Here is a 14,418-nt window from a genome sequence, read left to right as displayed (position 1 = left end):
GATCAGTCCATAAAAACAGCGCTAGGTAAGCAAGATGAGGACACAGAACACAAGTTCTTCAAAGCAATACAATACAGATACAGAGCACCCATCTTAAACCATGAGGAAAAATCTAGGCCCTGAAAGTTTTCCATTTTGAATCTAACTTCTAGGTAGTGTATATTTTGACCCTTTTTAAAGTGGTCAAAATATTTAGTATGAGTAAGGCTCATGATCTACTACCTATTAAGGTCAAATGCAACAGGAAAAAACAGTCATTTTACATTGCTGAGAGTTTTTGACTAAGTCTTTTGTATTATTTATTCTGTTTGATACACAAAAATTATATATACAGATTGTTTTTAAAAATCAAATGTGAAATTTCTATACACATTAAGCCTATAGCATAGTTTCTAATACCTCTCAATTGCTAATATAGTGTTTAAAATTATGCAAACAAACATCCAGTAAACAGTACTTTATTTTATGACATTCTGCATTAATACAATAAATATACAAAACTTTCAAACCACTGAAAACATGCAACATTAGTGGGACAGATGGAGGGCATTTATACATAACCATGACAGTCGCCATGACAGCAGCGCAGTACTACTCACCAACAAGATATACAAACATCCCTAGATAAGTAATCCACAGCCCAAATTACAGATCACTGAGCAAGGACTTCCCAGTGTTCAAGCTTGAGTCTGAAGTAAACTAGCCATGATTTCATACTGCAAACTGAAGAATAACACAGATGCCCCCTATGTGAAGGCCATGTCATGACTGTGACTCTGGATAATTTTAGCATAAATATAAAACACTAACAAATGCCAATCTTCTGATGAGCAAAAATGTAATTATTTATTATTTTTAAGAGAACAGTGAATGTAAGAATTTAAAGCTGTTTTGAGACCTGATCAAACTATAGGCATGGCTATCATTTAAATGCACATTTGTTTTGTAAAAACATAATTTTCTTTTTTGAACTTAACCCAAATAACTGAATTTTTAAAACAACACATTTCTATTGACACACAAAAAGATACTGTGGGTTACAATTATTCTTTGCCACCTACCTAATATTGCTACCTTTGGGGATTTCTACCATAATAGAAACATTCCAATTCTGATTAAAAGTATATCAGTATTTTTCAAATGTTTCTGGAATAGCATTTACTTGTAGTTTAGAAAAAAATTAAAAACTGACTCAGGATATAAATTGATGGTGGATATAAGTGATCTTCTATTCTGAGGCTTTTTTTTTTTTTTGGAGGTACTGGGAATGGAACCCAGGGGCATTCTATCTCCGAGCTACACCCCCAAGCCCCGTTCTTTATTCTTTATTTTGAAACAGGGTCTCATTGAGTTACGAAGGGCCTCACTAAGTGCTGAGGCTGTCTGCGAACCACAATCCTCCTGTCTCGGCCTCCTAAATGCTAGGATTACAAGCATGTGCCACCATGCCTGGCTATGCGGTGAATGTTTTAGATGCAAATAAAATCAAGTCAACTGATGAAACAGGTTTTTAACTAAGATCACAGATAGCTCTAAAAAACTAGAACTGCTGAGTTGGTTAAAAATGTAGGTCGAGATTTTATCAGTGTTCAGAAATATTTATAAAAACAGCTTTAAATTCATTCCCTGACTCTCATTTCCTTCATAATAAAAGAAATATCTTCCAACTATATTATTCAATAAGGTCCCAAATAAATCAAATGTAAAAACCATCTGGATGGATCTGTTTTACCTAGTATCACACTGAGCTTGTTCTAAATAGTAAGAATTTGGCATCCCACCCCCAACAGGAAACTTACTTTAACCCCAGATTTGGGAAGGAGAATAAAAGTGATCTAACCATTTATGCTTACTTGATTTTTTTTAAATTTGTCTCAAATAATATAATCCAAAAGACCATCCTTACTTAAAATCAAGTTAAAAATCACTCCCTGTCACTCTGTAATCTAAATTAAAGACTTTCAAAACACAGTCACATCACTTATAAATGCTTCTGAGTCATCCAATTGGAATTAAAACTGATGCAGTTTGAACTCAAGTTGAACATTAGAATGCAGCTCTTCTATGCTTGCAGAGTAACAACTTCAGTGTGACTATGACTATATTCATAATGTAGTTAACTGTATATTTTCTTGCATGGTACAATGTTTTATTTTCTCTATTGCTGAAAATTTTACTGTACTCAGTCTGTCTCAAAAAGTAAAAAGCATTGGGATTCAAGTATATTAGAAATTCCAGGGTCTTTTTAATTTTAATTTCACTAGAAATGAGGCTAAAAGAAAAATTTCTTAAATACTGTATGTTCTTTTTAGACAAGGGTTATGTTAGCCTTTAATACCTCTGTCAAAAATTACACACATTATACACACACCCCAAAAATAAGTTTCCAAATACAATTTCTGTTCAATTAAAAAGAGTAACCACAAGAATATACCAACATTTCCATACAGTAAAGTTTTACTATATGAATACTGAAAATTAAAAAAATAAAAGGAACTGTCACTACATTCTATTGCATTAATTAACTATCTTCTTTTTGGATAATGCACTGCATATTATATTAAATTCTTGTATTTTACCTCAATACATTTTTTTAAAAAGAAACTATTACAGAAAAGTCACTTCTATGTTTTCATAAACAACCCCTGATTCCTATAACTATAAGCAGTACAGAATCCAAAATGCTAATTCTTTTAATTTAAAAAATATGGTGTCCATGCAAGATCAGAGATGGTTATCAAAATATCAACTACTCTAAAAAAAAGAAAACAAAAAGGAAATAAAATATACATTATCTACCACAAAGCACACAGGCTCTTCACTAGTGACTGAAACTGATAACAAGCATTCAATTTAAAAATTAATTAAGTCTCTGCTGGCCTGTTTCTTTCAATATAAATAGGGGGGGAAAAAGACTGAAACACTGCTTCACCGTTCCAATGTGCAATCCTTATCTCTAAAGATTCTTGAAAGAACTACTCTAGTTTGTACTAAGTGTTTTTTTTAATCATAAGTGTCATATTAATTTCAGTGTATCACCACTGAAATAATTTGCTAAACATCATCCCCCAAAAATATGGAGAATATTTATGTAGCATGTAATTTTTTCTGCAAGGGGCATTGAAATATTAAGAAACTATTAATTAAAGTAATAAGAACAGGAGGTTTTTCTGATGTTAGCCCATGCATGTGTGAACAGGAAATATCCATGCTGTGTGTACTGTGTGTTTTCAACATAAAAATATTTGTAGAATACAGTAACTGGAGAGAGAAGTAGAGTCAGAAGGTAACAGTGTATTGTTGGAGTTCTCTACATCTGATTACCCTTGAAAGCATTCTGAGCGGCACTGGTTGCTGCAGTAGAGGCTGCATTTGCAGCTGCAGTCTGGACAGTTTTGTTGGACATCACACCTGTTGCAAACTCTTGTTGGGCCTTCTCAAAACTAGCACCTGTTGTGCGATACAGTCCATGTACCTGTGGAGGCACAGAAAGGGGGAGAAGGTAAGCAGCAATTTACATATTCATTCCCAGCCGGCTTCAATTAATCTCAACACAGAGGTGAAAGGAGAAGGATTCCTAAGATCAAGGGCATTCACCACCACACTGGCACACCTATTTTATTTAAATATTTTCTTACTATAGGTTTTGCATTTTCTTCCTCAAGCAGAAGAGATAATTAGGCCAATTCATATAAAATGTAATTTGAAGAACAACTTAAACTGCAAACGCAATGTTTTCCTTCACACTCAATTAAAATATTAACTATACTAAAATAGAATGGTTTAAACATACCAAAAGGAAATCTAATTTTACTTTACTATCCCAGAAAACTCAAAGAGACAATATCTTACCTATTTCTACATTGGCTATACACATAGCACTACCATTATTATAATGCACTGCTATCATTTTATCATTTTTGTACTTTCATTGGTACATTATAATCTCACATCATAATGCAGTTCATAGTTAAGAGTGGCATACATGCACACAGCACTCAGTGGGCTTTCCCCCAGCTCCCTACCCACTCCTCCTTCCTCTTCCCCTCCCCATACAAGACCCTGAGATTGGCATTGAGACCCTCACATATGTACATGAGATGGAAGTGTTTCCTCCACTGATTCTTCCTCTCCTCAGCCCCTCTCAAGACCACCTCCCTGGCTCCAATGGAGTGTCTCCTCCATCACCTAAAGTTCCTCTTGTATCTCAATTACTCCCTCGCTTTCACATATGAGAGAAATCATAGGAAACTTCACTTTCTGTGACTGGCTAATCTCACTTAACATAATGTTTTCCAAGTTCTTCCATTTTCTTGAAAATTTCATAATTTTGTTGTTTTTCATTGCTGAGTAGAATTCCATTGTGTATATTTTCCATAATTTTGTAACCCACTCATATGTTGATGGACACCTGGGTTGGTTCCATAATTTGGCTATTTTGATTTATGCTATAAAGAGGCATATATATATATTACTATAATAATCTAATTTCAATCCCCTTGGAAAGATACCCAAGAATGGTACATCTGGATCATATGGTGGATCCATTCCCAGTTTTGTGAGTACTCTCCACCCTGATCTCCATAATGGCTACACTAATTTGCAATCTCACGACCACTATAGAAGAGTTTCTATTTCCCACATCCTCGCTAGTATTTATTGTTGTTTGACTTCTTAATAATTGCCATCTCACCCCAATTAACATTTTCCTTATTGATAATGAGGTTGGACATTTTTTCATGTATGTATTGGATATCTGTATTTCTACACATCATTTTACCATTTAATGAACCAAGCATTATTTATATCTTTAAACATACTGCTGCTATTTATTCTATATATTTTTGTGAACAGTCAAATCCTACAGGATTTACGACAAAATGCCATGGGGAACTGACTTGCCATACTGACTGATCACTCAAATCTTGGAGTTTTTGTGAGCAGGGTTCTAAAATTTTCTAACAGAAACTTTTAAGCTGTATAATCAAACTATGAAGCCTATCATTACATACCATAAGCCACTTAATTTAACAAAAAGTTGAAAAAAAGAAATAATAAAGCTAGACATGGTGGTAAACCTATAATTCCAGTATTTGAGAGGTTGAGTCAGGATGATCACAGGATAAAAGGCAGCGTCAGTAACTTAGATGATCCTCAGTAACTTAGTGAGACCCTGTTTTAAAATAAAAAGGGCTAGAGGTATAACTCGGAGGCAGAATGGCCCTGGGTTCAATCCCCAGTACTACTACTACTACTACTACTACTACTACTACTACTACCACCACCACCATCACCACCACCACCAACCCCAACAGCACCAGCACCACCAATAATAATAATAATAATAATAATAATAATAATAATAATGTAAACTAGAACATTTATTACATGTCCATAATCATTTGGAGCAGGAAACACTGGGACTGCATCTATATTACAAGGTGCACTGAAATGCAATCAAACCAGGTTTTGGGAAGGGCCACATATATCCAAGTGAATCTTGAGCAAGTGAAAGTAGAGGTGGTGTGGTGGTAAAAGGCTGTAATTCCAGTACTTGGAAGGCAGAGAGAGGACAATCATAAATTCAAGGCCAGCATGCAGTAATCTAGTGAGACCCTGTTTCAAAATAAAAAGGGTTGAGCTTGTAGCTCAGTGACAGAACACCCATGAATTCAATCCAAAGGAAAGAAGAAAGGGAGGGAGGGAGGGAAAAAAGTAGACTATGTCAAAGACTTTCAAGTCAAGCTTAGATACAAGCAGGCAGTTTCAACAGAAACTATGTGTTGTCTTGGGGGAGGTGAGGGAGGTTGATAAATTTTAAATATCTTTCATTCCACAAGTGTCCACTGAGTACCTACTTTAGGCCTGACAAAGTAGGGAGGTGAAGGTTTGGTTTGCAGCTCAGGAGAGGAATGGGCTAAAGACAGGGACATGGAAACTCCTGTCATATACAGTGGACTGAATATTTATATTCCTTTTCCCCAAATTGTTATGCTGGAATCCTAGCCCCCACTAAGATAATATTAGGAAGCAGGGGTCTTTGAAGATGGCTAGGTCATGAAGGTAAAGCCTCATAAAATGATATAAGTACCCTTATAAAGAGAGCTCTGTGCCCCTTTCCATCAGTTGAGGACAACAAGGTGGCTGCTTATGAACCAGGAAGCAAGCCCCCACCAAACACTGAACCTGTTGGTACCAGCCTTCAGAGCTGTGCAAACAAACAAAAAAAAAAATGTTCTTTAACCTGCCCAATCTATGGGATTTGTGTTAGAGTAGCCAAAGGGACTCAGATACCATATAAATGGTAGCTGGAATCTTAGCATATATTAAACTATCTTTAGAAAATACATGGAGTGGAAAGAAAGTCAAACACTAGTCTTAAAGAGCTCCCAAAATAAGACAGGGTGATTAGAAGAGAAAATGGAACAGCCAGGGACTCTCACTGATGCGAAAAGAAGAAATCATGTTAAGGAAAGAAAATCTAGGTTAAAAAAATACCCAGACAGTCCCAAGTGCTTTCCATATAGTGGTAAAAGCAAATGTCATATAACTGTAGATCAATGTATAAAATGGTCAGAGAGAAAAAGCACTAAAAAATGCATATACTTTGTACCCCATTAAGAGGTATGACTACAATGCACCAATAAAAAACTGACCAAAGTAAATAAAAAAGAAGTTTGGTATTAAGAAATACATATACTGGTATACCCTAAAATTCTTTTTCCCTGAACATTAGCACTATCATAAGTATAAAAGTAATTGTTTTTATTTCCTTTCAAACATGCCTAAAAACTAACTACTCTTAGGTTCAAGAAATTACTTCACAGTAACTATAAATGATTAAGTCCTATTAGTGAAATCTCATGAACTTTCCTTACATACGAGACCTCATCACAGAACAAAGCAAGTACAGGTTCACTTGTCTGTCTCTTTCCTTGTTCCCCCAATGCTGTGGGTACGTAACCAATAAATGTTCATTCTCATTTACTTTGCTCTTATTTTCTTTTTCAAAAATGTACTAAATTGAGTAGCTGATGTTAAGTGTCCATGGGGTTCAGAGTTTTACTGCTTAAAGTGTAACCCACAGACTGCCCCGCAGAGCAGAGATGTAGAAGAAAAACAGGACCAGCACATATTTCTCAACAGTCTATATCTATATAGACACAGAGAGCCACCTAGAGGGAAAAGGAAACTTCATATTCCTTAGGAAGCCAGGGACAAATCCCTAACATAATGTACTGTTCTTTAAAAAATTAAACAACTTAAATACTTGCTATCTTTACTAGTTATAAGAAATATGTTAACCTAAATACTTAGTTCTAGCACTACCAGAGAAGGGGCACTAGATTTGGTATCTACTAATTCCACTTTCTGTCTGGTCACTACTCAAAAGTTTCAAATTAACTTCCCTTATAACAAGAATGTTTCTGCTTGTCAGAGTTTTCCTAAGGATCAAAATCAGAATATATATAAATGGTTAACCAAATTAAAATTAATTTCTTGTGGTACTACGGACTGAACCCAGGAACACTAAACTCAGGGACTGAACCCCGGGACTGAACCCACAAACATTCTACCTCTATATTAACTCCTAACCCTATTTTAGTTTATATTTAGAAACAGTGAGAGTCTCAGTGAATTGCTAAGGCTGTCCTTGAGCCTGTAATCCTTCTGTCTCAGCCTCCTAAGTACTGGGATTATAGGCGTGTGCCACATCTGGTTTAAAATTAATTTTCAAACACCTGCAAAAGTGTTATAGTCAAAATGTAGATGTGAATTCTGCTTCCTTAATGCACCCTCAGAGAGTGAACACGGTGGTGGCGTCTGGCACCAAAACCTACACACTATGGAAAGAACCACGGTGCTTCATTCACAATAATTCAAGCATGTTTCCATCCAGGCCTAGAGAATACCACTTCAGGAAATCACACTTTTACTAACATAAAATGCCTGTCATAGCAAAAATCACAAACTTTTATAAAATCTGGGAAAATAAAAATGAGTTGTTAAAATAGTTTTCTTTTTTTTCTGAGTTTATTTTTACGTATAGACCTCTACACCTCATTTTTTCAATTAAACATTTCTTAGAAACCCTCTATGAACTTTTCTGCCCATGAAAGGAGTCCGATATCCTTTCTGAAACCCTGCTTCTTCTCTGAAATCCCACTCTTTTTTTTTTTTTTTTGGTGGTACTGGGGATGAAACCCTTCTTACTCTGAGCTACACTCTCAGACCTATTTTATATTTTATTTGGAAACAGGGTCTCTTAAGCCAGAGAGGCTGGTTTTGACCTGCTCGATCCTCCTGTCTCCGCCTCCCAAGTCACCACGCCCAGCTTGAAATCCCATTCCTTTCTGAAGCCTGTCTCAGTACTGCTGCCTGAGCCATCTGCAGCTTCCCCTTCATGAACATTTGGACACTTTGCACATCTTAGGGCAAGGATATTATACTACTTCTTCTGTAGGTTTACCAGCATGTCTTTTTATACTTACATGCTTTTAGTTACTTGAGGACAAGAGATATTTTTTACTTATTGCTACACCTCCTAAAAGACAAAGCACAGTAATCTGCAGTAGAAGTCACTGAATGATTATTTGTTCATCTATCTAGGATTAAAGGCCCAAAATTGTTCTCATTAGTAAAAAATGAAGTTACCAAGTAAGTACAATAAAGCCCTGGCAGACTGTATCTGTGCTACAAAGTAAAATGTGTAGTTTGCAGTTACCTCCAAAGCTAAATGTTCTACAAATGAACATATTTGTTACACCTTTGATGAGAAAAATGAAGACTGACAGGTGGTAGCAAGAATGTAGAAAAACTGCTGGTAGGAATGTAAAATAGGGCAGCCATGCAGAAAACAGTTTGGAGGTTTCTCAAAAAGTTAAACAGAAGCTGAGCATGATGGTACAGTGCTGCAATCTCAGTATGTGGAAGTCTGAGACAGGAGGATGGCAGGTTCAAGGCCAGCCTCAGCAATTTAGGGAGCCCCTCTGCAACTTAATAATACACTGTTTCAAGACTTCCGGGAAGATGGCGATTGAGAAAAGATTGAGAAAAGCAGCTTTTACCAGTCCTGCTAAAACTCGATCTCTGTTGCCACAAAATCAGTGCTTTTCATAGCCAGAAAACACCATCAGCAGAGAAATAAAAAATGTAAACACAAGGGACAGAGCAAAAAAAGACTAGAAGAACAACCAGAGACCAGAAATCAAGCCCACAATGCGGCAGCGGAGCCGCGCCGGCACCATCTTCCCTCATAGTACCAGGTTCCAGAGAGGAAAGGTAAACAAGGAGCTGAAGTGAGCAGCTGCAGATCTTTCGGGTGTAACTCAGCAGTTCTTTCAGCGCAATGAACGTCTAAAACTCCCAGTGGCCAAGCTCATCACGCCTTCCAGGGACTCAGAACGGAGCTTAAAACCAGAAAAGAAATAAGCCAGCCTCACGGCTGAGGGTGTGGCAGCAGTGCCATATTGCCAGCAGTGCCAGCCTCATGGCCGAGGGCATAACAGCAGCACCATATTGCCCGCAACAATAGTGAGTTCACCATGCCCCACCACAGCTCCAGATCTGTACGCACAATAACCATGAGTGTAATTGCAGCCCCTAAAGGAGAAATCCCTGTACTGCACTCCCAGGGACTTGCGTAGCTTTGATAATCTCCTTGGGTTGGATATTTTGCAGTCCAACCCAGTGAAGGAGTAGCGGTGGCAGAGATACCACACCCTAGTCACAGCTCCCCATGGGAAAACGCCCAGCTCAGCACCCCCACGGTCTTGCGCAGCCTCGATTAACTTCCTGGGTATGAGACTTTGAGATACAACCCAGTAAAGGAGTAGTGGCAGCTGAGATTACAACAGACTCGAGATACAGAGCACACTAGGTAAAGTCGTAGTGACCCAGGGAAGGCACAAAATTCTGAAATCATGGGAAAGAGGAACGACAATAGAGCAATGAATGCCCACAACCCCACATTATCAGAACCTGATAACACAGAAATTCAGAGATCTCCAGAAGATCCAATCAGGAATATAACTGTAGAAATAATACAGAACCTTCTAAAAGAATTTAGAGAGAGTCTAAAAGAAATAAAGGAAGCAACCATTGAAGTAAAGGCCTCAATTCAAAGTATAAACAATCGATGAGACCACATGGAGAATAGAACCTCGCTCCTAGAAGATGATCATTCAAAAAATGAACGCATAATTTATAACTTAGAAAAAAAAATCCGACAGCAGGAATCTGACATTGAAGTAATATGGGCCCATTTTAAGAGAGCTAACCTAAGAATACTCAAAGAGATTAACTACAAAGAAGAAATAGGTAATACGCACCAGAACCAGAGAAACAAGATTTTCCATCCAGCAGACAACTAAGCAAAGAAGAATATATTCATGTGTTTATAGGTTAAAATCTTTGGAGATTCATTATTTATTTCAGTCTTTTACTTATTTCTAAATTGTATTTCTAAATTGTATTGTTTGCTTTTATTGTTGCTAATTTTTAGGATTTCTATTTGGAATATTAATATACCTTCAGATATAGCATTTTGAAATATTTTATCACATTCGATCAGTAACTTTTAACTCTTTACATTGTACAATATTTTTTATTTTTTAGGAAGTTTATTCTTTTGTTGCCTGTACCTTTGAAATCATATCCAAGAAATCACTGCCAATTTCAATGTTGTGAAGTATTATGACCCAGGTTTTCTTCTAAAAGTTTATAGTCTTAAGATTTACATTTAGGTCTTTTATCTATTTTGAGTTAATATTTGTATATGGTGTTAGGTAAGGGTCCAATTTTATTCTTTTTCATGTAATTATTATTTTTCAACAATATTTAGTGAAAAGATTATTATTTCCTTCACCAAATATTCTTGGAAACTTTGTCAAAAATAACTTGACCATATATGGAAGAATTTATTTCTATGCTTTTTATTTTATTCCACTGGTTTATATATCTACCTTTATAGCAGTACTACACTGTTTCAATTATTGTAGCTCTTTAAGGTTTGAAATCAGAAAATGTACATCTTCTAGCTTTATTCTTTTTCTAGATTGTTTTGGGTATTTAGAGTTCATATTTCATGTTAGGATAGACTTTTTCTGGAAAAAAAAATGTACGATAATTTTACCTTAAAAAAAAAAAAAGAAAAAATAGCCTCTGGTAAGAAAGAAAGCAAAAAGAAATACTGAAATGTTATCTCTAAGTGATCAAACGTTTGCTATCAGACAGATGAATCTGTTATGTGAGATTATCATTGTTAATTTTGGATAAATTGCTATAATATTAGATGTCAACCACTAAGCCAAGCATGGGAAGGAGGGATGGGGAGGGTAAGGGGTGGGGCTTGGGCAGGGGCTAACTTTGGGATGTGTGTATGTATGTCTACACAAGTTTTTATCCCATTATGATGTATGAATACAGTGCACCAATAAAAAATAATACACTTGTTCAAAATAAAAAATAAAATAGGGTGGGGTGTATCTCAGAGGTAGAATCCTCCTTGGCTCAATCCTCTGTACCAAACACACCAATAAAAGCTAAATAGAATTACTATGTGATCACATAGTAATTCCACTTCTAGATACATACACAGAAGTAGTGAAAGCAAGGCCTCAGATACTTCTGCACCAGTGTTCACTGCAGCATTAGTTAACAGTAGCCAAAAGGCAGAAAAAGACTGAGTGTCTGCACTGAGGATGTACATGGAAGAGTGCTTATCTACATTCCAAAGGCTCTGGATCCAATCTCAGCACCACAAAAACAGAAGTTTTTGTTCAACAACAGATGAATAAATGCAGTGTGGTAGACATACACAATGAAATATTCAGCCTTAAAAATGATATTCTGACATACAGTACAACATGGATAAACCTTGAAAACATTACACTAAGTGAAATAAGCCAAGTATGAAAGGAAAGTAGTGTATGATTCCATACGATAGGCAATTCACAGAGGCAGAAATTATGTAAGAGGTTACCAGAGGCTGAGAGTAGGGTAGAAGAGAGTTATTGCTTAATGATCAGAGAGTTTCTTTGGAGTGATTAAAATATTTTGCAGAGACTCTGGCAATGACTGTACAACACTTTAAATGTAATCAATGACACTGAGTTGTACCCTAAAAATGATTCAAATGGAAAAATCTATGTTATTATATATATTTTGCCACACTTTTTAAATGTGTAACATACCAAAAATCATTTAATTATACATTTTAAGTGGATGAACAATATGTGAATTATATTTCAATAAAGCTATTTAAAATATGCACATCAATTACTTAGATGTAAGTATATTACAGTATTATAAATATTCAGTGATCAATCTAATTTTAAAATGTCTAAGTCACAATAACTTAATTATATTAACTTACATTTGGTATCTCCTAAATAATTACCTTAGTACTTACTGAAAAGGATAATAAAAATTAGAGGATAGAACATAGCTCAGTGGTAGAGTTCTTGTCTAGACTGTGTGAAGTTCTGGGTTTGCTCCCCAGCACTGCAAAAAAAACCTGGGAGTCCGTCCGTCCGTCCTTCCTTCCTTCATTCCTTCCTTCCTTCCTTTCTTTCTTTTTGGTGGTACTGGGGTTCCTGGAAACCCTTCTACATCCAGGCTACACTCCCAGACCTATTTTATACTTTTTAAACTTGGAAACAGGGTCTCTTAAGCCAGAGAGAGACTGGCTTCAAACCAGCGTGGTCCTCCTGTCTCCGCCTCCCAAGCGTGGGGATTACAAGCGTGTGCCACGTCGCCCGGATTTGGGGGGATATTATTTTTAAAGCAAACATACTAAGGACACCTACTGAAAATGGTATCTAAACAACTTGTCCAAGCCGGGCGTGGTGGCACACGCTTGTAGTCCCAGAGCTTGGGAGGCGGAGACTGGAGGATCATGCAGGTTTGAAGCCAGCCGTAGCTACTTAGGCTCTCAGCAACTTAGTGAGACCCTGTTTCCAAATAAAATATAAAAATATAGATCTGGGAGTGTAGCCCGGAGGTAGAAAGCCCCTGGGATCCATCCCCAGTACCCCCACACATACAACCTGTCCAGCAGTATCAATTTTTTCTAGAAATTCAAAATTATTATTCCTCTGACTCCTCTGGATGAAAATGACAAGTAACTGGAGCAACATTTTAATAGCAACATGAATTGTCTGGCATCAATGACTAATCAGGAAAGATTGCAGTACCAGTTGTGTGTATAAGAGAGAGAGGAATAGTGTTCCTATATGTGACTATAGAAAACAGTAAAAATCGCCAGCTTTCATCCTATGTACAGAATAAAGTAAAAAAAAAAAAGATGAACAACAGCACTATGCTTTCAAAGACACTTTTAATCTGAGAACACTAACATTTTATATATAGTAGAATACCTTCACAAAGCATTTACTGAAAAACACCAATTTAGCTAATGAGGGAGACTTTAACCTCATTATTCTGGATCGTATGCCCAATTCCATACTCTTACACAAATTAAAAGAATATCTGCAGAACAGCCATTTCAATAAGTGACAAAACAAATTTAAAGCACTTACACAAACCTGGTTATTAAAGAAGTGAAATAAATTTTGTCTAATATTCTTTAGGAAAGCAAAAATCATTAGTAACTATTTGACTAATGTAAAATGAAAATTTGTGAACAAGTTTTCAAAGTTTGTAGAAAAGATAATAAATCAAAACCAGGTCCAAAAAAGCATAAAGACTATATAGTATCTATTAATCACTTTCCTATGGTATTCTAACTCTTATCAACTAAGGAAAGAGAAATTTCTGGATTCCCCTAATAGTTTCCTGTTAATCATTCATTTTTTGTTACTTGACCCATTTATAAGTACTTTTCCCCACAGCCCCAAACCATTATCCAGCTCTAATAGTTTAACATAGAAATGAGGCCTTTAAAAATAAAATTTAGAAATATAGGAGAGAAAACAAATTAGTTAAAGAACCGAATTGTTTCCTTACATGTAAAGATGTTCAGGAAGCATATAACCTTTCAATACTTGAAATTTGGGTTAAGAAAATTCTGTAGAAGAAACAAAGACATTCTGGATACTCTAAACCAGTGATAACCCACTCCAATTATACGAGACTTCAGAATGATAACAAAATTCTCAATATTATATTTATTTCTATTAAAACAAATAAATAACCAAAGAGCACATTTATCTAGGTCTGGAGAGAGAGAGAGAGCACGTAATAAATTTCAATAATTCTGGAGTCAAAATAGTGTGCAAAGGTCACTTATAGAGGGTATTAACTTTCATGAAGAGCCTGACCCCTAGTGGTTATAAACTATGGCTACATACCCTTAGAAGATTTGGTATTAGATAACCTATTGGGAGCAGATATGAAAAAGAAAAGAGAAAAACTAGTTATTTTTGTTGGATCTTAATTTATATCACAGTAAGAGAA

At 36.0% G+C, this 14,418-nt stretch overlaps 1 protein-coding gene across 2 annotated transcripts in view; it reads right to left on the bottom strand.

The window, feature by feature from the left end:
- Positions 1-3,310: 3,310 nt before the first annotated feature.
- Positions 3,311-14,418, bottom strand: part of SCAMP1 (secretory carrier membrane protein 1) — a gene marked incomplete at both ends in the record, with an annotated part of 103,343 nt that continues 92,235 nt past the window's right edge. For both annotated transcript variants that reach the window (XM_080703809.1, XM_080703808.1), the window contains one exon: positions 3,311-3,475. In XM_080703809.1, coding sequence (XP_080559935.1) covers positions 3,311-3,475 — 165 coding nt within the window. The remainder of the gene's footprint in view (positions 3,476-14,418) is intronic.

Source organism: Muscardinus avellanarius (assembly GCF_963383645.1).
Source record: "Muscardinus avellanarius genome assembly, chromosome: 1".
NCBI lineage: Eukaryota > Metazoa > Chordata > Mammalia > Rodentia > Gliridae > Muscardinus > Muscardinus avellanarius.
The sequence above is the reverse complement of the archived record's forward strand: the minus strand, read 5'-3'. Positions and strand labels throughout refer to the sequence as shown.